The 27,420-nt window shown below is 44.9% G+C and overlaps 1 protein-coding gene across 3 annotated transcripts in view; it reads right to left on the reverse strand.

Annotated features, from left to right (window-relative positions):
- Window positions 1-10,080: 10,080 nt before the first annotated feature.
- Window positions 10,081-27,420, reverse strand: part of RPN2 (ribophorin II) — a 72,281-nt gene continuing 54,941 nt past the window's right edge. The window contains exons 10-18 of one of the 3 annotated variants that reach the window (XM_073236625.1): window positions 25,724-25,815; window positions 23,956-24,070; window positions 21,475-21,669; window positions 20,155-20,241; window positions 18,074-18,169; window positions 16,644-16,719; window positions 14,685-14,814; window positions 13,100-13,147; window positions 10,081-10,404 (exon numbers count right to left, since the gene is read on the reverse strand). In XM_073236625.1, coding sequence (XP_073092726.1) covers window positions 10,392-10,404; window positions 13,100-13,147; window positions 14,685-14,814; window positions 16,644-16,719; window positions 18,074-18,169; window positions 20,155-20,241; window positions 21,475-21,669; window positions 23,956-24,070; window positions 25,724-25,815 — 852 coding nt within the window. In that variant the 3' untranslated portion in view covers window positions 10,081-10,391. The remainder of the gene's footprint in view (window positions 10,405-13,099; window positions 13,148-14,684; window positions 14,815-16,643; window positions 16,720-18,073; window positions 18,170-20,154; window positions 20,242-21,474; window positions 21,670-23,955; window positions 24,071-25,723; window positions 25,816-27,420) is intronic. The other 2 variants (XM_073236626.1, XM_073236627.1) reach the window with 2 other exon arrangements.

A 27,420-nucleotide genomic window follows, 5' to 3' on the forward strand; every position in this document is an offset into this window, starting at 1 on the left:
AGATACCATGTTCTCTTTTCTCTAGCCCCAGTCCTGAACCAGAGACAGGAAGGTTAACAAATACTTGCAGGATAAGGGGATTTGGACTTGCCACGGTGAGAAAAACTTCCTAATAAGAAGAGTTGCCTGGCTTGGAGATAGTGAGCTCCCTGTCGCTCCATGGCTGCAAGTGTTGAATGGAAACTGGAGGATTACCTGGGGGAGGAGGAGGGAGAAGGCTGTGACTGAGGCCTGGCCACTGCTCCCTCCAGCTCTGGAGGTACGGGGGTCATAGGCCACCCTGAGCAGTTCCACGGGTACTCCCTGGGCTCTCAAGGCATCTCTGTGTTAACTGACCCCAGTGCCTGGGAGAACGGAGGACGCCCAAAGAGGGCAAGTGAGGGGGGTGCCATGGGAGACAGGAAGCCTCAATTCCTGGGGGCTGGGTCACCCCCATGTCGCGCGGAGCAGGCCTGAGCTGGCAGCGGAGGCACCACCCAGCTGAGGAAGGCTCTTTCCCCCCGTTGTCTGTTCTTCTGCTAACTGCAAAGCACGGTGTCAGCAGGCCCCGGGTAAGGGTAATTATGTGATGTAGCAGATGTTTCTGCCGCACGGGTTCCCCAGCTCCCTCATCTCTTCCAGGGCTAAAACTCTCCAGCAAAATCTCAGAGTCTGGAGCCAGATTTATAGTTTTCCCTTCCCCCCATCTCTACACATCACCAAACCAGGTGAGCTGCCCTCTGAGTGGGTCTAATATTAGGTCAGCACAGCAAAGTCCCCTGGCGAATTCCTGTGCTAGGCTACTCTCATCTCCACTAATCCTCACAAAGGCCAGTTACGGACCCCATTTTATGGGCAGGGAAACTGAGGCCCAGAAAGGAGAAGCCACCTGTGCTGGGACACACAGTTAGTGATGGCAGAGCCTGGATATGAAGTGATTTGTCTGACTCAGAGCCTGAGCTGTTAGCCCCACTCACCACTTAGTGCCACATTGGGTGGGGGTGACGAGACTGAGGGAAGGCGCCTGCTCCTTTCCTACCCCTTGTTGAGGCTGGAATTCCATGTATAATGCTAAACAGCAAGGGGCTATTTCTCATTATCATTAATCTTCTGTTCAACCCCATGAGGTCATCAGGGCAGCTTTATCAAGCCCGTTTTACAGGAGAAAACTAGGTCAGGGCTTGCAACTGGCACAGGCAGAACCTGAGCCCAGGTCTGTCTGGCTTCCAGAGTCTGGGTTCTTTCTCCTACCCTACAACTTCTGGTGGACAAGGACCAAGGCTTGCACACAGCCATGCCCAGGGCTGGGCCCAGCCAGCAAAGGGCATCCCTGTGGCTATAGCTACACCTGACCTTCCTCACCCTTCACTTTCCAGGTGCCACCACAGGGGTGAAAAATGCTGCTCTGGGTGTTCTTCCTTGTGATCCTCACCCTCAGCAGCAGCTCCCACTGCTCACCGCCCTCCCTGCCCCTCAGGTAAGCAGTCCTGCCAAGAGGGCCTAGATTCCTGCCACCCCAAAGTCAGCCCTCCCACCCAGTGCAGGGTGGTCCTGGAGATGCAGAATAGAGTCATAAGCTGGCCCCTAGCTGTCTCCTCAGGCAGCCTCCACGGCCCATCCCTGGGAGAGTGGCAGACCCTGAGCTCCAGAGAGGTCACCCAGCTTGGGGTCCCACCCTCTCTGGGGATGAGCAGGGTAAAGGGCAACAGAAGGACCTTATAGAGACATGGTGAGTGCAGCTCCCACTGTCCTTTGCCTGGCGCTGTCACCCAGCCCTTTGACCTCTGACTCCTTCCATGTAGGACACCTCGGTATGCAGATGCCATCTTCACCAACAGCTACCGGAAGGTGCTGGGCCAGCTGTCTGCCCGCAAGCTACTCCAGGACATCATGAGCAGGCAGCAGGGGTAAGCAGAAGTTCCCATTTCTTCCCGTACTTTATAGTAGAGTTTTGAGGGACCAAGTCTGGTAACTTCCCTTGCACAGCAGCTGTCACTTCTCGACTTGCCATAGCAGAAGGGCCCAGTGTCAAACTTCAGCTTACTCCTATTCATTAAATGATCGTTGAACACCTACAGTATGCTTCTGCCCATGCTAGGCTCCAATCGTAATAATACCGATGGACAGTTACCATTCGATCTGGACTGTGCTCTGAGATGTTTACATACACTGGGCACGCAGTAAGCCCTTGGTAGTGTTAGCCATGATTCTTAGTTTCTTACCTGCTCTTTGTGAAAACCCTACAAAATAGGTACATTTCAGCCCATCATAAAGAGCTGTTAGTAGCTTCTAAGGAACACACAACACACCAAAGAGTGGCAGAGCTAAGATCCAAACTGCCTGACTCCACGGCCTGTACATTTTTTAGTTTCTCTTTGGAAAAAATTCCAAAGATACAGAAAAGTTGCAGCAATAGTGCAGTGAACTTCCACATACCCTTCCCTATATTTAATAATTCCTACTATTTCATTGTATTTGCTTCCTATCTATACCTGGGTATAGCTCTATACATACACACACACATGTGCATATTTGTTATTTTGCTGAACCATTTGGGAGTAAACTGCAGGCATCATGACCCTCAGGTACTTCAGCATGTATCTCCTAACACCTAACAAAAGGACATTCTCTTACATAAACACGGTATAATTATTCAAATTTCACCGGTTGTCCCAAAGTGTCCTTTATAACAACTATGTACTTTCCTGATGCAGGACCTAGTCCAGGATGGTCACAGCTTGCGTTTAGTTGTGATGCGTCTCTTGGTCCTTTTAATCTGGAACAGCTCCTCAGACTCTCATGATCATCTTTTATTAGGAAAGGCCAATTATTTATTTATAGATTTCTCTCCTGTTGGATTTGCCTAGTGGTTCCTCCTGATGAGATTCAGGCCGTGCATTCACAGAAGTGATGTTGTGTCCTTCCCAGTGCATCACAGCAGGAGGCACATGATATCAATCTGCCCCAGCAATGATGATGGTAACTCTGATCACTTGGTTCACATGGTGTCTGCCTCCTGTTAAAAAGTTAATATTTTCCCTTTGTAATTAATCAGTAATCTGTGGGCAGTTATTTTGCAAATGTGTATTTCACAGCCTATCCTCTTCATTACTGTATATACTGCCTTCCTAAATGCTGCTGTGTCTAATGCAGGCGGGTGGAAGAGTTCACACCAGGTATGGGAATAGGCTGCTCTGCTTACTTTGCCCTGGCCTTCCCCAGGCCTCTCCCCACCCCACCTAAGGAGCAACTTCAGTATTTCTCTGTCTAATCTAATAGGGAGAGAAACCAGGAGCAAGGAGCGAAGGTACGGCTTGGCCGTCAGGTGGACAATATGCGGGCAGACCAGAAGCAGATGGCTCTGGAGAGCATCGTGGGGGCCCTGCAGCAGAAGCACAGGTAGGAACATGTGTGTGTATCTCAGGGCCTCAGAGGCTTGCTTCTCTGTGGGTTGCCAAGGAAAGGAAAGAATCTCCTCCTCTCCAGAGGCAGGGGGCTCTGCCAAGCGAACTGGAGACAAGGTCCCTTCTTACACTCAAGATCTGGCAGAAAGGGAGGAAATGAGTGACAGAAACTGGACTTTATCCACTACTGCACCTCCAGTATGTAGCCAGAGGCCCGGTTCAGGGTCAGTGGCCAAAAATAATACTCACTCAATAGGGCCCAGGAACCTAAATTTTAACAAGAGTCCCAGGGGACTCTGATGCAGATGCTCTGAGAGGCATGCCCTGGATCCCCTGCCAAGTTTGCAAAACTATCAAGTCAAAGTCCGGCCCCTCCCAACACCCTCAGGCCAACTAGTGTGTGCAGCCTCCGGAAAGATGGGAATGTCATTCCCCACCTCACTGACCCTCACGTTACCCCTGGGAGTCAGGAAAGACCAGGCATGAGTTGTTTCGTTTTACAGAGGAGGAAAACTGAGGCAAAGAAGGGGCAGCAACTGGCCCCAGGTCACGACCGACAGGCCCAAGACCTGCTTTCTTCCTGCACACGGAGCCCCACTTCACAAAGTTTGCCAAGAATGACACAACCTCTTGGAAAAACTGCTTTATTTTAGAGCCCAATTTCAGAGTGTGAGCACAGATGTGTCCTGGCATGCCTCTGCCAGGCACTTCTGGACCCATCTACTAAGCAAGTCCAGTTCCCAGCAGAGCTCTCCACCTGCTGCCACACCATCTTCCCAACCCGATTAGACACCAAGAGCCCAGAGAGCTCACCAGCTACAGTCCTGTGGAGGTCCAAGCAGCAGCAGGCTGACAGGCAGACTGCCAGAGGGGCAAGAACCAGCCTGGGAAGCAGGATAGACTCCGGGGCCCCTGGCCTGGTTCTGCAGCCATGTCACTGTGCACAGCAAGTAGGCTCTGTGAAAGGAGGAGGTCAGCTCTCATCACCTCAAGGTCCCCAAGGCTAGAATCCTAAGCATAATGCCTCCTCCCTTGCCTTTCATGCTGGAATTAGGTAATCATTCACCTGCTTTGCTGCTCCCCAGGTCCCAGTGGGGTGCACTGGGCCCAAGGAAGGCGAAGCCCTAAGAATGCCAGCTTTGTTCCTCCAGGTTGAAAGCTGGAGGCATCAAGGAGCAGGCAGGAAGGGGCCTGGAGGCTGCCACAGCCATTGTTCCCTCTCCAGCTCAACTCTGGGGGCCCTGGGCAAACATAAAATAAGAATGAGTTCTCACACCATGACAGGACAGAGTAGGGTGATTTGGCAGATGGCACATTTTGCACCTACCACACTTTACGTCCATGTAGCAGCCCTGTAAAGAAACTGAGACGCAGATGTATCTGTACTCCCAATCCCTGTAAGTCATTCAGTGGCTGTGACATGCCAGACTCTGGGCTGGGGGTATGGCAGTAAACAGCTCAGCAGTGGTCCGGGCTCTCATGGAATTCACAGTGCACCGAGGCAGATGGAAATCAAACAAGTGTTTGTATGGAGGATTACTTAATTTGTGATAAATGGTAAGAATTGTAAGGCGTGTGGTGAATGCATGTGCCGGAAGGAATAACCTCGTCTAACCCTGTCTGGGGATTAGAGGTGGCCTTCTCAAGGGGAAGTGATGGCCCTGGGGTCACAGCGGTAGTGGGTTGGCAGAACTCAGACTAAGACTGAATGAAGCTCACTGGCTGGCATGCGCAAGATCCTTCTCTTCAATTCATGTGCCCCTTTTGGAGCCCAGCCAGCCAGTCCCAACACTGGAATACCCATCACCCTAGATTCAGGTGTCCTCCCCTAATGCACCCTCACTGCAGTCCCCCTAATCGAACTTTATCTTTCTTTCTGCAACAGAAATTCCCAAGGATGAAGATTGCACCTGTGTTTTACGCTACCTGCAGCCAAAACACAAGTGTGTCCCATTAATCCTGTTTAATTTCTGACCCACTTTTTCCTTCACAATACAATAAAATTCCCCCCTCCTGGTCTGCATCTCAATTTTCTTTTATCTTCAGCCTAATTTTTGTGTACGTGTCTTACACTGTTGTATTTCCTGAAGTGATATAACAGGGTATAATTTTAAAAGAACAGCTAACATTTACCAAGCACTCAAGTAGCAGCCAGGCAGCTTCACACATAGACTTTCACATGCTTCTCACCCAGCCTGATGAGAGGGACTGGGATCCTTCTCGTCTCACAGACAGGGAACTGAGGTACAGCAAGCTTAACTGAACAGCCATGGTCACATCCAACAGGTGAGGGAGCTGGGATTCACACATGGGCAGGCCAGCCCGGAACCGGGCTGTAAACCATATTTGTCTACTCTGGGCCAAAGTCATCCTTCACGCACTGGTTACGTGCTCACCTATGGGCAATACCATTTATTCAGTCAACAAATCATTAGAAAGGACCCACTGTGTGCCAGGCACTGTTCCAGGCATGGGGAACAGCGAGCAAACCAAGTCCCTGGACTTCTAGAGCCTATATTCTAGTGGGGGGAAGAATAATAAAAACAAGTAAATATAGAATATGTCAGGTGGTGGCAACTGCAAAGGAAAAAAACGGAAGGGGATGAGGAGTGCTACAGGGAATTATTTTATCCACGGTGATTCTATAGGATGAAGTGCCTTTGAGTAAAGTCCTGAAGGAAGGGAGGGGGTTGGCCTTGTGCATATCTGGATAAAGAACATTCCAAGCACAGTGAAAACCTAACACAGAGGCCTTGAGGCAGGAGTGTGCAGGGAGGAAAAGCAAGGGGGTCAGTGTGGCAAGAACAGAGCAAGGGAGTGAGAAGGAAAGGAGGCTGAGAGGGAGCGGGGCACAGCTCAGGGGACCCCTGGAGGCCGTCTGCGGATCTCACCTTGGTAAGATGGAGCCACTGCAGGGTATGTAGAAGCATGACACGATCTGACTTGCATTTAAAGTCACTCTGAGAAAGGATCAAATGCTGGGTACAGTCTGAGGGTAGAACACATTTGCGAATGGATAGAGGAAAGAGGAGGAACCAGCAAAGGAGACTGAGAAGGAGGAGACAGCTGAGACAACAGGAAAACTACAAAAGAGGAATCCCGGAGCAAACCATGACAGCAACAATTCTGGTGCTTCATTACCATCACCTGCAAAACTAATGGCGCCTTAAAAGACTTAACTCCTCTGCACAGAGGTGCTTAGAGCTCCCCATGTGTGGGGGCTGGAAAGGGGTCAAGAATGACTCCGAAGTTTTTGGCCTGAGCAACTGGAAGGATGGAGTTGTCTTTAGGAGGCTTGGGGATTGGGGGAGAATTAGTAGTTTGGGTTTGGACTTGTTGAGTCTGAGATGCCTATTAAAGGTCCAAGTGAGAACGATGAATCTGGATATCCGAGTCTGTGGTGAGGGGAGAGGGTCTGTGCAGCCAAGTGGCGGAGCAGCCATCGCCATTTGGAGGGTCTTTAAAGTTGGGCAGTGGGCCAGATCACCAAGGAAGAACAGAAAGAGCAGAGAAGAGGTCCAAGGACTGACCTCAAGGCATCTGTACATTTAAAGATTGGAGGAAAGAGGAGGAACCAGCAAAGGAGACTGTGAAGGAGACAGTTGAGACAACAGGAAAACTATAAAAGAGGCAACCCGGAAGCCAACAAAGAAAGTATTTCAAGAAGGGAGCGCTCTGCTGTACCAGATGCTGCTGATGGGGCAAGTCAGTTGAGAACTGACCGTGGAAGTGAACGTGCAAACCACTGGTGACCTTGGCAAGAACAAATTGGGTGGAGTGGTGGAGGCAAAAGTTTGACTCAAGTAGGTTCATGAGCAAAAGGCAGGAGAGGAATCAGAGCTGGTGAGCGTGGACCTGGCTGTCCAGTATGATGGCCACTACTGAACATTTGAAATGTGGCTACTACGAACCGAGATGTGCTTTAGGTATAAGACAGACACTGGATTTTAAAGACAGCGTGAAAAAAAGAATATGAAGTATCTCAATAATGTCTTTTACATTGACTACATATCAAAATAATATTTTGGATATATTGGGTTAAGTAAAATATATTAAAATTAATTCCACCCGTTTTACTTTAATTTTTTTGTGGTAACTAGAAAATTTAAAATCACATCTGTGGCTTGCATTATATTAGTGTTGGACAGCACTGGTAGAGATCATTCTTTGGAGAAGTTTTTCTATAGAGGAAAGCAGAGAACTGAAGCCACTGATCAACTTTTTCTATTCATAAGCCATTTCACTTGGGCCAGATAACCTCACACACCACCTACCCTGTGCATGCCTCTTAATAGAATCCCTGGGGATTCTAATCCTGGGGGGAACTGTTCAATGTGAATTGTTCTATGTTTTGATTTGGTAATGGTTACTCCAAGACAGTAAATGCAAAAATGCACTGAGCTGTATGTAGACTTAAGATTTGTGCATTTTAGTAAAAGTAAATTAAGTCTAAAAACTTAAAACAACTGTGAAAAGTCTGGATGGTGGGATCTGTTTTGATTTAAAGTACAGGAAGAAGAGTTGATGGGGACCAGAGAGGCGCAATCCCACTCCATTCATTCTGGAGCTGGGGACACCCAGTGCTGCCCACAAGTCCCAAGGGCTGGCGGCAGGTCTACTGTCTCCCAGCACCAGAACTGTAAAGTCAGCTCTTTCTTCACAGGTTTTAGACCACCTGCTCTCCCTGGGAGCCCCCAGTTTACTCTCCAAGAAAGAATGAGAAGCGTGGGAATGGCTCTGCGGGGTGTCACTGCCGTTTCCAACAATGGGGAACAAAAGCCCCCTCCAGAGAAGGGGGCTGGCAGTCCACTTCAACCTAGAGAGGCGGCAGGGGGGAACCCCCAAGGAAGAACAAAGGAGGAGGCTGCTGAATGGTGGCCAGCCCCAGCTCCCCTCCTTCCTCCAGACCCACCTGCTCTCTTTCCTCTGTCTGTCCCGACAAAAGCAAAAACTGAGGGCTCCCTCAACTTCCAATTAGTCTTTCAAATGAAATAATGACCACTGGGACCTGTTGCTACTTCTGGTTTTTGAGGTGAGTGCAATGAAAAAGGTGAAAACCATGACAGCAACAATTCTGGTGCTTCATTACCATTACCTGCAACACTAGTGGTACCTTAAAAGACTTAAAACTCCTCTGCACAGAGGTGCTTAGAGCTCCCCATTCCTGTTGCGGTCCTAGCTAAGACCCAAGCACTATTTCTTTTCCCTAAAAATATGCTCTAATCAATGGGGAACTTAGCACTTTAATAATAATCCCTTTTGTTTGTATTAAAGTTTACAAAGAGGTGTCCCATCCATTATTTCTTTTGCTCCCTCCCACAGTGTTCTGGAAGAGAGGCAGAGCAGGGTGGCCGGCCTCACAGAGGTGAGCAGTCATTGACTCAGCAAGGTCCTACAGCTCCAAGGGAGCAAAGCTGGGAACTGATTCTTGACTCCAGGCCCCTCAGGAAATGGTATCTGGGGAATCAAGTGAATTAAAACAAAACCAATGTGGACCTGGCTCACACTGTTTACTGGGTTCCTGCTAATAACACACAGGAAACAACAATGATACTATCCACACAAAAATCAGAGCAAACACTGAGTTTAAAGTGGTAAAAACAGATTTCATTCAGGACTAGGGCAACAGGAGAAAAGAGACCTCAGTAAAGAACTGGGCTCAATCCAGAATATATTCTGGCTGAGTGGGGATTTATAGCCACGGATCAGTGGATAGCAACTTACTAATAGGAAACATCAGTGGTGAGGAGGTTCTGGTTAAATCTACCTTATAAGATTCTTGCTGAAGACAGGCAAGGGTGATCAGACATCACTTACGGGAGGTGGGGGATGGGGAATGGATCAAATATTAAGGTGATCAGAAAAACCAACACTGAGGGTTTTGGTTAAACTGACTTAGCAGGGTTCTTGCTAAAACTGAATTTTATAAAGAAGTGCACGGATGAACTTAGGAAAAGGTTCAAGAGCCTGACTAAAGTATAGTCAAACAAACAATCTTTGCCAGTGGTGAATAATTTGAGTGACAGATCCAGTGGATTTCTTAAATTACAGGAGTTAGGCCTGCTGTCAACTCCAGCCTTCCTAGACCCACTAGGCTACAAGCAAACAGATTCTCCTCTGCAGCTTTACTCTAGAGCTGAAAGCCCTTCAAGAGACCTTACCCAGTAGGGCCAGAAAGACAGCATGTGAAGGGAGTTTCTGCCTCTGCTATATCCCACCTAGAATTCAAGTTACCTAAAATTTGCCATTGGTCCTAAAATAACATCTATCCCTTTTACCATAGCCCTTAATGTAATGGTGGTGGTCCTGGGTACAACTTCAAAAGAGAGTATTCTTAAGATATGTGTGTCCCTCTGAGAATCTAAGATAACAGGTGTAGTCAGCCTCCTTTTAAGACAATCCTTCCCCCTCCGCTACTGCATGTCAAGGCCAAACTTTCAAGGCAAAAGCAGAGGGTACTTCAGATACCAACAGGGCTCCTATGCAGAGAGATGGTGCCCACTGCTGGAGAAGAAAGGATGCTGGTTTTTTCCGGCAATTCTCAGTCCTGTTAGGAAAGGGATGAAATGGACCATGTAAAAAGGCCTGGAGAAACACTCCACACATCACGTCAATAATACTTCCCAACTAAGTCCTCCATTTGTCCCCCGGGGATCCTGCCAGCCCAAAAGTGGCAGAATAAATTCTCAATCAGGCCTTTGTTCCTGTTATTCTCTTTATTCCAAAACAGATTTAATTACAGATTCCAATTTTTTATATACAATACCTGGGTAAGTTTGGAATACTCACAGCATCTTGCTAGGGCAACCAGGCCAAATAAACAGAATATCTGGGCTCACAGGTATCTGCTTTGTGTTGGGGAAATAGAAAAACAACAATGTATAACCACAATTTTGGCTTTCCTCTTTTTACATGAAGTTTTCCCATTCCTCTTTTCAAACTGAATTGTTCTTGACTCCTTTCTCAAGATTCATTTCAGCTTTCAGAATTTCATTCCTTCTTCTGGAACTAATGGGCTGTTCTGAAAGAAAGGAGAAACACAAAATTATTGAAGGTTTCAATTTACTGTTGTTCCTAACTGGTTATAACAGTTAGGAGACCAAGGGATTCTCCCACTATAAGATCCCATTTATAAGGGAGTAATCATTTATCTCTTAATTCTACTTATTTATGCCCCATCTCATTTCACAAAAGAATATGAGGCAGCCAATTCTAGCTAAAGGTGGTAATAACTTACATAAAAACAATGAAACAAGCCTAATGGTATAACTAAGTAAGAAAGTGGTATATGAAAACATGAAGAGATATGGTAATTCCAGGCACACCTCTTCCAGTACAAGGCCAAAAAAGATAGTGTAAATATCAAATAGGTAAACAGAGAGCAAAGTTTAAAGTATCCTCCATCTTCAGTTTCCCAGGCTCCAGATCTGCCAATAACACACGTCTCTCACGTAGCTTGGAAGTCAACATTCTGAGCATTCAGTACAGAAACCTGCACCATATTCCCGCCACGTGGTCATGTTCTTTACAATGGTCGGACTCAGTATCAAAACCTAAGAAAGAATGATTCTCAAAAATGGGACTCAGCTCACAGAAAAATTTTAAGAGGGGACAAAAACCTCTCAATCTCTTTTTTCCTCCTTTCCCCATGGCTACCCATTCCTAGACTCTAAGTAATGGGGAAACACAAGAACGAAAATGACAATCTGGACAGACACTGTGCAAGCAGGAGGGTGAGAGCAGCAGTGTTTTGGGCGGCTGTGGCCAGCAGAGGCGGAGAGCTCACACACACGCCATCCTTAGCAGATAGCTATCTCCAGCGGGGAAGGCCGATGTGATGATAACCCGGTCTGGCAGATCAGCAGGCTCCCAACCAATTAATCGATAGTTCCAAGGGGTATGCCCAGGCTCAGAACTAACCCTGCGAGTGCCCCTAACTCCCTGCCAACATTCAGAGGTGCCCAGGCACACTAATGTGTGTTCCAAAATGTTCATGCACAGAGGAAAGCATGAGTATGAAATAAGAATAGCTGAAAGGAGTGGCCCACAGTCCTCTATCTTGGCTAAGAAGTTATACCCTCTATTATGCCTGATCAAATCAGTATCTGTCCTCAGATCAAAAGCACTTAACTACCAGAGACTTTCCTTTAAAACACTAGGTCCCAACCTCAGGAAGTCCCAAACGTCCAAATGATCAAATGACTTTCCTTTCTCTCAAGCAGTATGATTTGGGGTTAGTGGGGTGGAGATGGACTATCTAAAAAGGAAGAAAAAAAATCAATCCAGAGTTATTTTAAAGAATTAAAAAGCTCAATACTTAGCAGAAAGGACTAGTACTATCTCAGGACAAAACCACAGAGGTATGGCCAAGGTATGGGGATAAGAAGGGATTGACCACACAGGAACATGGAGAACTTTCTAGAGTGTGGAAATAGTTATATCTTGATTGAGGTGACTATTTAAGTTTATCAAGATTCACATACATGACTATTTAAGTTTATCAAGATTCACAGATCATATTCTAAAAAGGGTGAACTTTACTGAATATAAATTATAGCACAATTAAACCTGGAAAAACAAAACCAAGACGAACATAGTTTTTCTGTGCTGAGGACTAGATGTTCCAGCTTATGCTTATGTATCAGCGAAAAGACTCTACATTCTATGCTTTTATTGATCTTTCCTATTTTCAGAGGATTTTCCCTGCTAAAGTAATTTCCAAGGCAAGGAATGAGAGGGAATGTGACTTGAAAACTCAAGTGCCTCCCTCCTTTTTGCTGGTCTAGTACAAGAGTCAGTAAACTATGCCCCATGGGCCAAACTCAGCCCACCATCAGTTTTTGTAAATAAAGTTTTATAGGAACACAGCCATGCTCATTTGTTTATGTAATCTATGGCTGCTTTCCCATTACAGTGGCAGAGTTGAGTAGTTGTAATACATCATATGGCCTGTAAAGCCTAAAATACTATCTGGCTCTTTTCAGAAAACTTTTGCCAATCCATAATCTAGAGGAGCTAATCAAAGAAGCACCAGATTCTCTCCTTCCCTCTCTTCATCTTGCCTCCAATTCCATCCTCATCCTAGAACTAATGCCTAGAAGGAGAATGGGTAATACTTCACTTAATATTTTAAGTCACCTAGGGAGCAGCCACTTTCTGTGCTCTAGAAACCTTGGTTCTGATGCTGGCTGTAATCATCAATCCTCATAATTTAGTGTCTCACCAAACCACACTGCTTGGCCCAACCAGAAATCAGTGTTGCAAAAAGGCCTAGAAACAGTGACAAGGTGTGCCAGGATTTGCCGTGGGACTATCATTTAATGGATTTTGATGTTATGAGTGGGTTCTCTTTAAAGTCCAAGGTTGGCTCTGTCTTATCCACAACTCTGATCTCCTATAAACAGAGAGGAGCTATTGTCTTTAAAGTAGCCCATGGGGCATAATAGAGAATGGAGTCTTACACAATCAAAGCAGGTCAAAGTTGCTCTGTTGCAAAGTTACCACAACAGCTGGGCCCTCAAGGCCTTTTGCTTTTGTCCCACTCTAGTCACAACCTGGTCCAGCAAGTTGGAAAATAGCTCAGAATTTAGCTTTTGCTTAGGGAGGGCAGGGGAGAAACAAGTGGGTTGAAAATCATATAAACAACGGACATGCATGAGGTGGGCAAAATGGGAAAGGGGCCCTGCTGCTGGGATGAGTCCGCCTTTCATCTTTACCGTAGTGTCCTATATTTTGCCAATCTACTGCTCTGCTCTGCAGCGATCCTGCCAAAGGAAAGAGGGTTTGAGAATCAAGAAAGGACAGTGAGAAGAGAAATAAGCTGAGGAAAGAAATGGCAAACACCCACCAGGGCTTCCATTAGGGTTACTGATTTCCCGAGTGGCAGAGTTTGTTCTGGCATCTCACAAAAACATTAACAGAGGAGTGGGTTTAACTTTTTATATAGGATGTATACATGTGTGTCTTCTGTACTAGGGGGCGGAAGGAGAACCTTGCTCTCTCCCCAGAAAATGTACACAATTTTAGGATTCCAGATTATGAATTCCTACTAAGGAGATCTAAATCAAACAGTTTCCACCTCTATTTCTGCTTGATTTTATTTATCTTGTGCAGGCAATTTCAAGAAAAAACAATTCAGGAAAACACAGCCTTTGGTTCACTTGGCTGCTTGCTACAAGTGAACAGAGCTCTGCTCAGAAAAAACAACAGAGTCCCTGGGTCTCTCTCAGAAGCAATGCATAACCGCCACGTTAGTGTTACTGGAGGGGCAGAAAAATGAACCAGCTCACTGTTCGTACTAAGGAGAGCTCTGGCAGAAACTGGATTAAGGAGAGCTCTGGCAGAACCTGGATTACTACAGGGAAGGCCAAGGAGTGTGCTGGGGCAGGGTCTCCATGGTGGGGTCCCAGAAAGCTCACAATGGAGGTGCAGGCAAGAATGAGACACGTGGCTACCACCCACTAACGGTCTCTGAGAAAGCCTCTCTCTAATCTGACCTATCTAATTGGCAGTCGTGTCAGAGGGCACACAATTAACATTCTTCCAGTCAAAGTCCTGGTGAGGAGAAAGTGAGGCATATCTGAAAATGTTAACTTTGAAAGGTGAAAGCAATTCTGACCTTTTCTCATTGACCTTTAAGTGGCTGAAATCACCCAAGTTCTAATAAAGACAAATCAATGAGGAACACCTATGTGACATTTAAATTTGCCTCTAATCCAGGTTCAGAAGTCAAGCTGCCAGAGAGCTGACACTGCATCAAGATCTAACCACTGGTGTGCATCTAAGGTTGGCTGGTTCTCTGGGAGGTGGTAAGTGGTAGTGCGCAGAGCTCTCCACTGGGCGCTCCTGTGAAACCTGCGGCAGCTTCTAGGGGGATGAACATGGGCCTCACACTTAGGAGGAAAAACCCTGGGAGTCTCTGAGGAGCTATAGAGGAGTAACTCTCCAGGGCACGGCAGGAGGGCAAAATAGGATCCTCTGCGGAGGCAGAGGAAAAAGTTTATACAGCCAGCACATTAACAGTAATCTTCTGCCACATGTCCTAATCCATTCTAATCTTCATAAAGCAATTATTTTCTGCTCTTGTTCTAATGTGTTGGGGCATAAACTATGGTTTTAATGCAGCAGAAGCTGATCACCAAGGCCCTTTTCTGACTAAAAAGGCTTCTGTACCAGGGTCCCACTTGTGCCTAAGGAAATGAATCATTTTGCCACATACTCTTGTTCAAAGAGCTGAGCAGGCTAAACTGACAAAAATATTTCTAATCCCATTTGGGGTCCCTGGCCCATCCCCAGCCTTACCTCTTGACTGCCTGCTGGGCCAGCATCCGATTGCCAGCCAGAAATGTCATACTGCCCAAGATGGCCAGGTACTTCAGGGTCTGGAACATGTTGAGCTGAGTCCAGTAGACATACATGAGCCCCAGCATAGCTACAAGAACAGGTGTCATGACAGCCAATTCAATGAAAGTGACAATGCCCCGGATCAGAGGACAATTAGGAGCAGTAATTGCTAAATCCTCAAAAAGGTCTGTATTTCTAGACCAATTTTACTTCTTTTATCCAGTGCTAGAAAATAGGTAACTCAACATACTGCCTCTCAGCCCTTGCAACCAAGAAATTCAGAGGTAAAAATCAGACCTTGGCTACTTTAACTACCTTGTTCCATGTTCTAGCTCACATCTATCTTCTTGAACATAGGTTTTACTTTTCGTTTTGTTTTTTGAAATGTTATTGTCAGGTTATATTTGGGATTCATCTTATTTTTCAAATTATGAATGAAAACATACTGGATTAAATAAGTTCCTTTTTATTGAGAAAAAAATTTTAAGGGTAGTTTGCCATTATGACTCAGAAGGAAGCAAGGAGCACTGAGGAAGTTTTCATGAAAAGAGCTCAGGCCTGGGCACTGAAAGTCCTGGGTTCTGGTCCAGATTCGGCTCTTCCCAGTCACTTCATTTCTCTGGGCCTAAATTCTCTCACCTATCAATCAGGAATCAAAATTCCTGCTCTGATCACTCCCTTCAAGGTTGTGATGAGAACTGAATGAGGGAATGTGCACAAAAAGCATTCTGGCAACAAAAGTCACGGCTCTAAACAAATTTATATTTAGGTTTTGTTCTCAGCCTGACCAAGAAGGGCTTTCACTCAAACGCTAGAGAGAAAGGTCATCCTGTCAATTTTGCCCAGAAGGATAACGGATGAACTACAGCAGGGGTTCTTAACCATTTTTGAGGTCATGGACCACTGTGAGGATCTGATCAAAGTCACCAACTCTCTCTTTCCCCAGAAAAATACAGGCACACAAGAAAGGACTAGCGGTTAACAATGGGGAGGGATGGGGAAGGGCAGGCGGAGAGGGAAGGAGAAGGGGATTGAGGGGTATCATGATTAGTGCACATGGTGTGGGGGGGTCACGGGGAAGACACTGTAGCACAGAGAAGGCAAGTTCTGACTCTGTGTCATCTTATTACACTGATAGACAGTGACTGCAAAGGGGTATGGGGGGCTCGATAATATGGGTGAATGTAGTAACCACATTGTTTATCATGTGAAACCTTCATAAGAGTGTATATCAATAAAACCTTAATAAAAAATGCTATGGAAAAAAAAAAATACAGGCACACATTTGCCTAGCATTTCAAGGGATTAATCTGGGGGCCCCTGATAGAGTCAACAAAATTAGAAAGGAATACTGAAGTGTCAGTGAGTGCAGGGCACCACTGATCCAATAGTGTGGGAAGTCTCTGAAATGCTTAGTTGACTTGTGAATTTACTGTGTTACTACATTTAGGTCCTAAGCTCTCAAGAGAACAATGCAGGACAGCATGTCTCACTGTGGAAGGGGACTGTTTTCTATTACGATCCAGACATAGCCACCAGCAAAGGTGAAGATCGATATAGTGGGAAAGATAACCTCTGGAAACTGCATTAATGTTCTTCATCCAGGAAGATGGCTCAATGTAAAGATACAGTAAGTGAGTAATCTCTGGAAATCAACAGGGCTATTAAATGAGGGTAAATGGCCAGCCAACAGCAGCCTGGTACAATGAAATCCAATATAATGACAGCTGTTCTAAGCTGATGGACCAAACAGGTTTATCATCATATTAACTGTCCTAAAAGGCCAAGAGGAAGAGGAAAATGTTATGCTATTAAGTCATTATAGTAATAGGTTGTGGGTCTACTTAACAGGGCTTTTGCGTGGGCAGGCTAAATGTCAGAGGAGGTTAAATGGAATTAGCAGCTTGGGGCACTTACCAGCATGTCCCAGGTGAAAGATAATTGTGCTAGGAGCAAAAGTGAAGTTGGAGACATTGGCACCAATCCGGATCCACTAAGCAATGTGGAGAAATAAATTAAAAAGACATTAGAATTTGAAAGGGAGGCAACACATGCCATGTCAATGCTAATCCAATGAAGAGCCCTAAGGGCTTAAAAGTTCATGCATACTTGAAGTACAGGGAATTTTTCCAAGTGACAACCACCCTATTACAAGTCTTCAGGAAAATCTGTTCCCTTTTTTCTTTAGAAAAGCATTCCAACACCTGCTCTCAAATGTGCTTGGGTAACTAAAACCTGAACACCATTTTTAATGACAGCACACTTTTCTGTTTTAAACAAGTGAAACCAGGAAGCTGAAAGGTCCGAAACTGCATTTATGATGAGATAACAGGCTCCCCTGCTAATTGCTCTAAGTACTGGTAAGATAAACTACTGGCAGCTGGCAGGATACATGCCCTTGCTGTGTTCCATGCCTTTTGAAATTCTGATCATTTGAGTATGACAACAGGTGCCGATGCCCTAGGTCTGGTTTCTGAAAGCCTGTGGCATGCACTCCAGATTTAGATTGACCAATAATTCTTGGATTTTGAGTCAATGAACTAGGAACACGGGAAACTTTCCAAAAGTAAGACCTAATGAGTGTTCCACATAGTTCTCAAAATTTTCTCAAGTTTGAAGATACATACTTTGTTTATAACTTTAAGAGACAAAAAAGCCAAATCGGTTAAAAAAAAAATTCAAAGAGTACACTGAAGTTTAAAGATAAATATTTCCTTCCTATCTACTCCCTAGAAGGTTCTCTCCTTAGAGGTGTCCAATTTGACAGTGCCTTTTCCAAGTTCTACACAAAAAGCATCACCGTCAACATATTACCTTACCCCTTGCCTTCTTTACTCAGCAAGACATCTTGGCAATCTTGTCATATCAGCATTTAAATCTATCCATTCTTTTAATGAGCTGCATACTATTAGATTGTACGGAGGTGCCATAATTTCCGTAACACTTGCTTTTATAAGGACGTGAGGCTGTTTGCAGTTTTATGCTCCTAACAGCTGTGAAGTGCTCTGCCTCTGTACTCTATTTTTATACAGCTATCAGCACTGGGCCTTGCTTTTTTCACATTTGACTGCATCTGAACACTCCTACAGCATATCCCAGTCCACACACTTTTAATGGCTATTTGGTACTTTCTCATGCCCCTTGTTAATGGATCAGTTTACTTGGCTGCTCTCCCATAGTGGGGAATTTTAGTTATTCTAAAATTTTTTGACCATGGGTTCAGGTCACAGCTGCTGGACCCCTCTGGAGCTGTGCTGAAGCCAGAGCACAAAGCCTCCTTTGGAACGGCTACATCTGCTGAGTCTGGCGCCAGACACACGCTGCCCATGCTAATTACAGCTACTCACCAGAGCAAAGAGCAGGAGCAGCGGCGAGAGGATCAGGGCAGTGAATGTATTGGACACCACTGTTGGGGGCCTCTTCTCAGGCTCTCGGAACAGGTGCTGCCAAAAGAAGACAGACCACGAATATTTAACAATGTGCCTTTCCTAGCAGGGGTTGCCATGTATACCAGTGACCAAAACAACAATGTCCAGCAAGAAGAGGAACTGCCTCCCAGAGGCTAAAATCTCCTGGCAATGAGCAGCCACTTGACATTTCTTCTCTTCTCAATCCCAGAAGTCTCCTTCAAAGACACTACACCAGCCCCAGCTCACTTTGGCCAACCCTCTTTTCCCTTAAAGACTCACTGCCATTTAGAGATTGGAGAATGCAATCCGTTCAGTGGCATTTGCCTAAGATTTGAGGGTACCAGGTATATGGACGGCCTGAGGGACACATCCAAGGCAGGACTCTGGATTTCACAACGCTTCTGGGTTCCTAGGGCGGCACTAGCATGTGTTGCTGCCCCAATTAAATTAGTTAAATGGTGGTAACTTCACTCTCGTCTAAAATGTAAGAGCCTCACTATGGATGGTTCCAACTATAATTCACTCCTCCTGCCTCCAGCTGTCTGTTCTAAGGAAGCCCTAAAAGCTTTCTCCTTCCTTTCTGCCTGATTTCCAGAATTGAACCAGAAAGCTGGGCAAACATTTCTCTAATATTTCTTTATTTTTGTTTTTTTCTGCTGAGTAATTCTACATTGAGATCTTTGGAAAGTGCATTAAGATAGCGTCCTCTAGCAGAAGCGGTAATGGACTGGAGTCCAGAGACCTCTGTTTGAGCCCAAACTGATATATACTGGCTGTTTGAACAGGGGCAACTTGTTTTACCAATTATTTGCCTCAGTTTCTAGCTGGAAAATTGGAGGTGGGAGGGCAATGACCATCCAACTAAGCTTGTAAGGAGACAGTGAAGACAAATGAAATACAGCATGTGTCTAGGCTGCAGCTGTAACACACACAAATGTAACTTTTTAAAAGACTTTCTGCTAATGTATAAACTGTGACTGTCTTCCCTGCCTGCCACTGTCCAGCCAACCCAGCTCCAGAACGAGGCAGCTCCGCCTGAGACCCCTGTGCCCAAATTTCTACCTCAGCCCATCCCTGCTACCACCGCCAGTGAGGTATCTCACACTGTCTGGGGCAGCTGCTGCCACTACTCCACCCCACAAATAAGATAGCACCCTTCATCGCCACAGTACACCTTCTACTATTTAACGGCATTTTACATTCTTTAACAACACTATATCAACATTAGGAGGATTTAAGGGAAGAAATTCTATTCCTTTACCCTTGGGCCCTTGTCCTTCTTCTAACAGTGAAATGAGAGTAAGCAGTCTGCTTGGAACACTTCAACAGTAATTCCTATGTAGGTTTCCACATCACTACCATATGATCATTTCTCATGATTAGGCAATAGTCCACTGAGTGAGTGGGTCCACCCCAGTTTCCTTTACTAGTGCTCAAACTGCTTAACAATCATTGTGTTCATTTTATAAAATACTTTAGAAACTTTTCAAAGCCTTTCTTTCCTTATCTGTTACCTACATGATCCTCACAGTAGTTCTATGGGCTGGGCTGGGCAAGGTCAGCTAATATTTTGTGTGTAAGGAAGGTGAATCCCTTTAACAATGAAAGGAGGAACTTGCCTAGGACAGGAAAGCCCTATTTTCCATCTATGGGCCTCATCAGCCCTGATTTCTACAGGAGCAAAGAGGGGAAAAAGCCAAGCATATCTGTGCTGTAGCTGTCAAGCAGTGATCTGAGGGCTGAACCTCCTAGATGGTTAGGAAAAACAGACTTGGGGTTCTGATTGTGTCTCCAACTATCAGCTTCCTAGGAGCTGGTCTCTGGGCTCTTTGAGCCTGTTTTTCTATTTCTAGATTAAGACTTTATCTCCCCTGCCTAACTCACCAGGTGGCAAGGATCAAACTATAAACAGGTTAAAGAAGGGGTCAGAACCTTTCCAAGAGATTTACCACCCTCTCTCATTGTGCCCATTTCACATTTCTCCTCTGTGTTTAGTGGAGAAGCTCACAGGGATATACCTGAATTTCCTGTTTGGGGGTGAAAAGGTTCTTGGACAGGACAGTCGATGGAGCATCTTCTTCAGGGAACTTGATGACCACATCAGCCTAAAAAAATAAGGGTAGTCTTTAAAGGCCCTGTGGCAGAGAAGGGGGTAAAAGTCATCAGCAGGACAGTATCCCCTAACTTGCATCCAGGACCATAGGTGAAAGAAGCCTCAAGCAGTTCAATCACTTCTGAACCATTAGTCAATAAATTGAGGCAGTAAAATTTTCAAACATAAAATAAGTATTTGTTCAAAATGCTTTTTAGAGCAAGAGTTCCAATTTTCTACTGGGCTGGTGAGCCCCACAGAGATACTTAATACAAAAATCCCAGCTGTACTCAGGCTGCTACAATTGCAATCCGAAACTGTTCAGTATCCCTGGGAAGTGTGATTTAGTCATAGGAAAAAAAGAAATGAAAATGCGCTCTCATACAAAGAGGAGCCCAAAGTCCAGGATAAGAAAAGGAGCTTTGACTAAAGCACAAGAAAACACAGCTGCCCCTTTGTCTTCAAAGGGAGCCAACCACTATTCAAGGCTTGCAACTGGACTCTGCTACCTATCCAACATCAGCTACTGCACTTGACCAGATTCACATGCTCCAGCAAACCGAACCCAACCACATCTCACTGAAAGCACCTTGAGCTTTTCTGCAGGCTGCTCCCCACGCCCCAGATACTATTCTGAAAAACCCTATGGTTCTTCAACCTCTACTCAAATGCTATGTCTTTCAAGAAATTTTCTCTCATTACACCCATCAAAAGTGAGATGCATAGGTCAAAAGCACTATGTAAACTATTAACATGCTACATTAACATTGATTATATGCATTTTGCATATCCTACAACTCACTATTTCCACACCATCCTGAATTGTTATCAGAATTCAATTCTTACCCACACCACACCCTGTGAGACTATATACCATATCTCAAAGGCCAGGGCCTCTGACATCTACAAACCCTCCCTCCCCCCACAGTGTTCTGCTGTATTATAAAAACCTCTTTCTAGTGTAACTTTTATAAAAATTAGCTAGAACCACAAAAGCAAATCTATACTTCATTCATTCACTCAGTCACTATTTATTAAGCACCTACTATGTGCCAGGCCACGTGCATGCCCCTAAGATTACTAATGGAGACAACACACAGCCCCTCACCGCACAGTGCAATTTATTGCCCTGTGGGCAGCACAGGGAAGGCCAGGGGGAAGAGCCCATGGCCCTAGAAAGGAGTTGCCTGTGCCCGATGGTGGCACAGCCACTCTTGTCTAGGTCAAGGTGCATTTAGGCACATACCACATTCCAAAGGATTGGGTTCTTCAAAGTGGCATCTCCAATGATCAAGTAGAGAGTGTAGGTGCCAGATGCAGAGTCAAACTCAATCTTTCTCTCAGAGGTGTCCAGTTCAAACTTGTATACATTCTTGCTGTCCGGCTCAGCAACAAACACCACTTCCTGGCCAGTCTTCTGGTTATGGAGTCGGACAAATGTCTGCATGGAACAATAATACAACCTTTCAACTGCTAATTTCAAAACTCCCCCTGGTCCAACATCGAATCAATGAAGCAGCAGACTGTCAGCTCTATTGCCACAGTGGGGGCTCTGGGATCTGCCAGACCTGGCTGAGAGGGTGGAAGGAGTAGCCAGCCCACCCCTGTTCCTAGCTCAGAGAGCTGACAGAACTTCTTGCTAGTGTAAGAAATATAACTTAGGGGTCCAGCCAATTCTCTTTTATGTGGAGGCTGAATGCCCAGTTTGTGGATGATTTAAGCCCTTTACTACTGCTGCAATTTCTTCTTCCTGCCAGCCTTTTGGCCACTTTGCTGCCCAATTAACTTCTTCACCAGAGGGTGAAAAGAACAGAAATGAGGTGGAACTGTAAGAGGCCCATTTTCAATTTCCTAGTGCCTCCAGCTAAAGATTTAGTAGAGGAGGCTTGGGGATTGATAGCAAGGCAGAGTTCTAATAGAGCAAAGCAGGCTGATGTCAGAGAGAGCCCAGGCTCCAAAGACAGGCAGATTTGGTTCCACTACTTATTAGCTGAGCAGGCTACTTAACACCTCCTTGGGCCTTGATTTCTTCAGCTTTAAGATAGAAAAATTAACTTCCACATGTGGCGTATCTGTGTGAAGATTCACAATGACGTAAAAGCATTTAGTGCAAGACCCAGTATATACTAGCTAGTCAACAACCAGTAGCTAACATTATTATTATCCATATGGTGGTATGAATCTAATCATCTTATTCCTCCAATGGCATAAGAAACTAAGGTTTCTGCACACTAGAACTACAGCAAAAAGTAATATCCACTCAGCTTTTTTTTCAAGGGTTTCAAAGAATTCAACAGGCAGGTAGATTGGTTCCATTTTACAAATCATAAGGCACAAGGATTCAATGAGTTGCCGTGGTCACTCAGCCAGCTCTGGGTCCACAGACAAAATAGAAATCTCATTTGTTACGCTACACCTGCGCAAAGAAGAACAATTATCAAAGTATTCAGGGAAAAGGGCTCAGAGATGGGAAGCACCCTGACTGCAGCAGTCTTGGCTAAGCATGGGATTTAGAAGCTGGATACCGGATCTTCCTCCTGTCACGCCAAGAGCAGATGTCAGTCAGGCTCATCTGCAAACTGCCGTCTCAACCTGGGAGTTCTCTAAGCTGTGACTTCACAACAGAATCTTGTATGAGAGAAGTATTCAGTTCAAGTTCCATTTCCTCACTAACTCTCCCGGCCCTAACCAATCCCACCAAGTCAGTATGGTCATTTCTTCTCTTCCTCTTCTTCCTTCCCTGGTGCTTTTGGTTGGTGTTATTCTGAGGAGCTGGGAAATGCTAAGAGGCAAAGTTAGCCATGATCAGATGGCCCGACCAAGCTTTCTAGTGCTTGGAGGTGGAGGGGAAAGGAGAGAAGTCCAGGACGGTGATACTGGGGACAGCCCAGTGGCAGCTGTAGCTGCAGAACAGAAAGCAGAAAGGTTTCCAAGTACATCCATCCACTCACCTTGGTGGTCTGCTCTGAAGCTGCCTCTTGGCATGCATGCAAGTCAGCTAGTTCTTGCTAAAATATCACTACACAGTGCCTAAACCAAGGTCACTCAGGCCCACATTCTTTTCTATCTTCCAGCATTCAAAGTATTTATCTGAATTCCCTTTACAATACAATCACGGATGGGGCTGGGCTGACAGCAGTTATTCCCAATCAAGGGGGATGATAGGTGGGGGAAGGAGGTATCTGAGAGGACGAGAGGCCATATCAGATTTTCTGGGGAAAGGGTATGGTTTGAAAACCTTTTAAATAATAATAATTATTATTTTATACGTGGAAAACAAAAATGAAACCTATGCTTTCATAATACAAGGCAGGCACAAGTTTAAAAGGGCTATGCTTCAGATTCCCACAAATAGGAAATCTGCCTGGGCCAGAACAAACACATGCTTTGGGCCCACTGCATAGGTTTTCCTTTTTCCAAAATTATTTCAGTGTGTTGTTAGAAAGAAAAAAAAAAGGCCTCAATTAAGTGCTAATCTGCCTTAAAATATATCTCCTCAATACCAGCTAATCTTCTAAAAAGAAGAGTGTATTACAGGTTCAGGATTATACCTAGCAGGACAGGGAATACAGTGTCATGTGGAAGAACGTAATGGGTCATCAGAGCTCAGAGTGAAGATCTGAAAGCTGAAATCTGGCATTTTCTCTGGTCAGTGTTATATCCACATCAGCACCTCTAGACTACATTTAGGTTTCAGGTGAAAAAACGGTCTGTACTTTTTCCTGACCTGATGAGGGGTGAGTTCAGCACCAGTGTTCACATCTACCAGCTGGAAGAATAAAGCGAAGTTCTGGTGGCTGTCTGCGATGAATGTGCCCTTGGCTTTGGCTGGATAGGTCACCCTGAAAGAGACATTTATACAGTAAGTCTTTAGGGAGGGTCTGCGTATCTCTGAGAACAGAGTGATGTGAAGAAAACAACTTCACATCATTTCCTAATCTTCCTCCTCCTATTGTAATACTTTTCTGTTGGACAGATAGAAATGGAGAATTGTCTGTGATCTGAGGGTGGTGGGGACTGATAAAGCCAGCACGGAGAAAAGCACAGAATAAACTTTCATCAGAGTCTGGGGAAAACCTATGTGCATATGCTCTAGGCTTTCACTTCAAGAACCTTGGGATGTCAGAGTCAGGTACCGGTGGAGCTCAAGTGCCCTCCCTGCAGGTGTACAGGGTGTATAAGCAGCCTGGAAAGCTGGGCTGGCCAAACTACAAGGAGAAATCATCACAGGGTTAATGACAGTGTACGTGAGCGAGGTCGGGAGACAGGGTAGGGGATGAAAAGGAAAGAAGGGTGCTTACAGCCTTTTCTTTTTTTAATTCTGTAATTTTTTCCTGGAGACTGTTTCAATTTATTTTTCTGCCTGAAATTGGGTTTTAACAAGTCATTTTCTCAAAAGGCAGACTTGATGAGAAAACTGTTCTTTTCGCAGCTATCTCCTGTGATCGTAGGTAAGACAGCCAGAGGATAAAAAAAGCCAAATGGTTACAAAGCTCACACCTGGCTGTTGTATACTTAGGATTTACATTTACTGATGATTAATACCAACTCTTCATCTACACAGAGTATTAAACTGCAAAACACTCTCACGGACATTATTTCAGTGGATTCTCAACAGTGCTCTCACTTCCAAAGTCACTATGAAAATATCCAATCCAGAGGGAGAAAGCCCAGCCCTTTTACATGACTTAGAAGGAGTGAATGCTTAGCTTCCAGGCTCTGGCTAACATTCCCTGTCTTTAAAATGGGCTTGAGGGTTCACCTACTTCCTTTGGCATCTGTAGCCACTTCAGTTGAGTAAAGCTGGGGTTCTAACTATATCCACAGGTTTAAAAGGGCCCCTCAAAAAAATAAGGATCTGGGAGAGGGCTTACATCTGGGCCCTACATACAGTGTTTTGGCCCTACTCTGATCAACTACTAACAGTTACCCAAAAGGTTGTGAGTTCAGCAGGAACAAATGCTGTGATTGAAGGAAGGGAATCACAGCCCTAGGGATAGAGATCTGTCATCTCAGTTCTAAGGATTTATGAGGCTTCTAACTGATTTCAGACCCACTGTAGACAGAAGAAATCTGCCACTAAAATCAAATTCAGGACTATGAAGATAAAGAGATTACACCAGGATATAAATTAATACACTGCTTCCTTCATTGAGAAAGTCTGTTTTTCAAAAATTGTCATCTGAACTAAATAATGTGCTTGGTGCCAAAGCTGACTGGCTTGGACTTACATTCTGATGTAAGTTCCTTATTTCGTGGGCTGGGAATAAACAGTTTGTTCAGGGACTGCCCACTGATATAAACAACCCCCAAGTCAGCTTGGATGCCAAGCAGCATCCCTGGCATAGTGCCAGCAGAACCCCAGCATCTTTAATTTGGAGTGAATGATGGGTGGCTACTGACACAGGAGCAACACCAGGAGGGGCTCAGTGCCTGGGTGTGCTTCTTTCAGCTCAAGCCTGGGCTCCCCCTGTGCCCAAGAGGTAACCCCCTACCGGGTCGTTTTGGGTGCAATGCTCTGATCCTTATCCACAGTGGAGAGATCAACATTTGTGATGCCAACTTCAGTGGAGATCTTGACTCTGAGCTAGAGTGAAAGAGAAGAAAATCATCAAGTCAATTGGTGGATATACCAGGAATTCACATGCATATCCAAATTTTTCTCTTAAAGGTGAGTAGAGGCATGAAAAAAATCCTAGGACTGGAGTCTTCCATGATTTTAGTAAAACTGACCCAACCAGGTAGTATTTCCACCTCTCTCATTCTGAGGCCTAAAAGTAACTCCTTGATTCTTACCCCTTCTTCCCTCCCTTGGCTTTGACTGCATGATATATATTTTTTAAAAATCTTTACATGTGTCCTTTTAAGATAAAGGAAAAATCCTGAAGCGGTAACCTTCAAATAACTTAAATCAACAAGTACTCAATTCTAATGACAGCAAATGTTTACTGATTGCTTACTAGTAAAAGCTGCTGACTTTATAAAGACAATCTCATTTTAATCCTCACAACACCTTTGTAAAGTAGTGCTATTTCAGAGGAGAAAGTTAAAGATTGGAGAGATAAACCACTCGCTCAAGTTTAGATAGATAAGAAGTGACACAGCCAGTACTCAAGCTCAGGCATTCTGACTCAGAATCCGTGTTCTTGGGCACCTTGCTATCCATCTTCGCAGCAACACTCACACTGTGCCAAGCAGTACTGTAGTCTGCCCATGAGGACCTAAGAAGCTATGGCATGCATCTGTACCATTCACGAGCTGCTTCTGGTTCTCCTTATGGGCATGTGGTCGAGCTACACTTCCTCTTCCCCTGGAGTCAGGGAGGGCTGTGTGGCTTGCTCTGGCCAATGAAATGTGAGCAGAAGTGAAGTGGGTCACTTCAAAATAGAAGCTTTAAGAGCCAGTGTGTGGTTCTCTCTTTTCCTGACATGGGCACAGGCACTGCAAAGGGAGGCTTACACCTTCAGTGTGGGTCTTACAGGAAGGAAAAACATGAAGCAGAGCCACTCACTGACACACAAAAGATACTAAGTGTGGTTAAAAAAATAAACTTTTATTGTTTTAAGCCACTGAGACTTGGAGTTTGATATAAGCACAAACCAGTCCATCTTGACTCTTACAGTGTTTGAATTCTATACCATCATTATAAATTTTTCACAAAGAGGAGCTAGCCAATGCAAGCGAACAAGTTTTTAAAAACTAGATTAAAATAAATGTAAAATTCCAAGAGACAGAAAATATGATAAAAGTCTATTCATGGAAATTTCTTACTTAATATCTAAGTTATTGAATGTGCAAATTATGCAAACCCAAGCACTTTTTATGTGCAAACATATCTGTGAGCCTTCCAAATATTTTTGGTAAGCCTGAATGTAATGCTTAAGGAAATCCTTGCCAAATCCATTGGTTTATAAGTCTAAGTTAGGATCAAGAAATAGAGATAGAGGGCTGGGCAAATAATTGAAGGATGGCTTCAGCATTTTTCTAAAATGCACAATCAAGGTGTGACAGCCTCAAATCAAAGGCAAAGAAAAATTAAAAAGGGATAAAGGTAGCTATTACATAATTCCCTTGAACAGCCTTCTCTCCTGCCTCCATAATAACTATTTGGTGACAACAGCCTTAACTATCATCTTGAATAGGGGTGTTCTATTTTGCTTTAAAAAAGAAAAACCTGAATGTGAAAGATTTA

This window comes from Manis javanica, chromosome 5 (genome assembly GCF_040802235.1).
Source record: "Manis javanica isolate MJ-LG chromosome 5, MJ_LKY, whole genome shotgun sequence".
Lineage (NCBI taxonomy): Eukaryota > Metazoa > Chordata > Mammalia > Pholidota > Manidae > Manis > Manis javanica.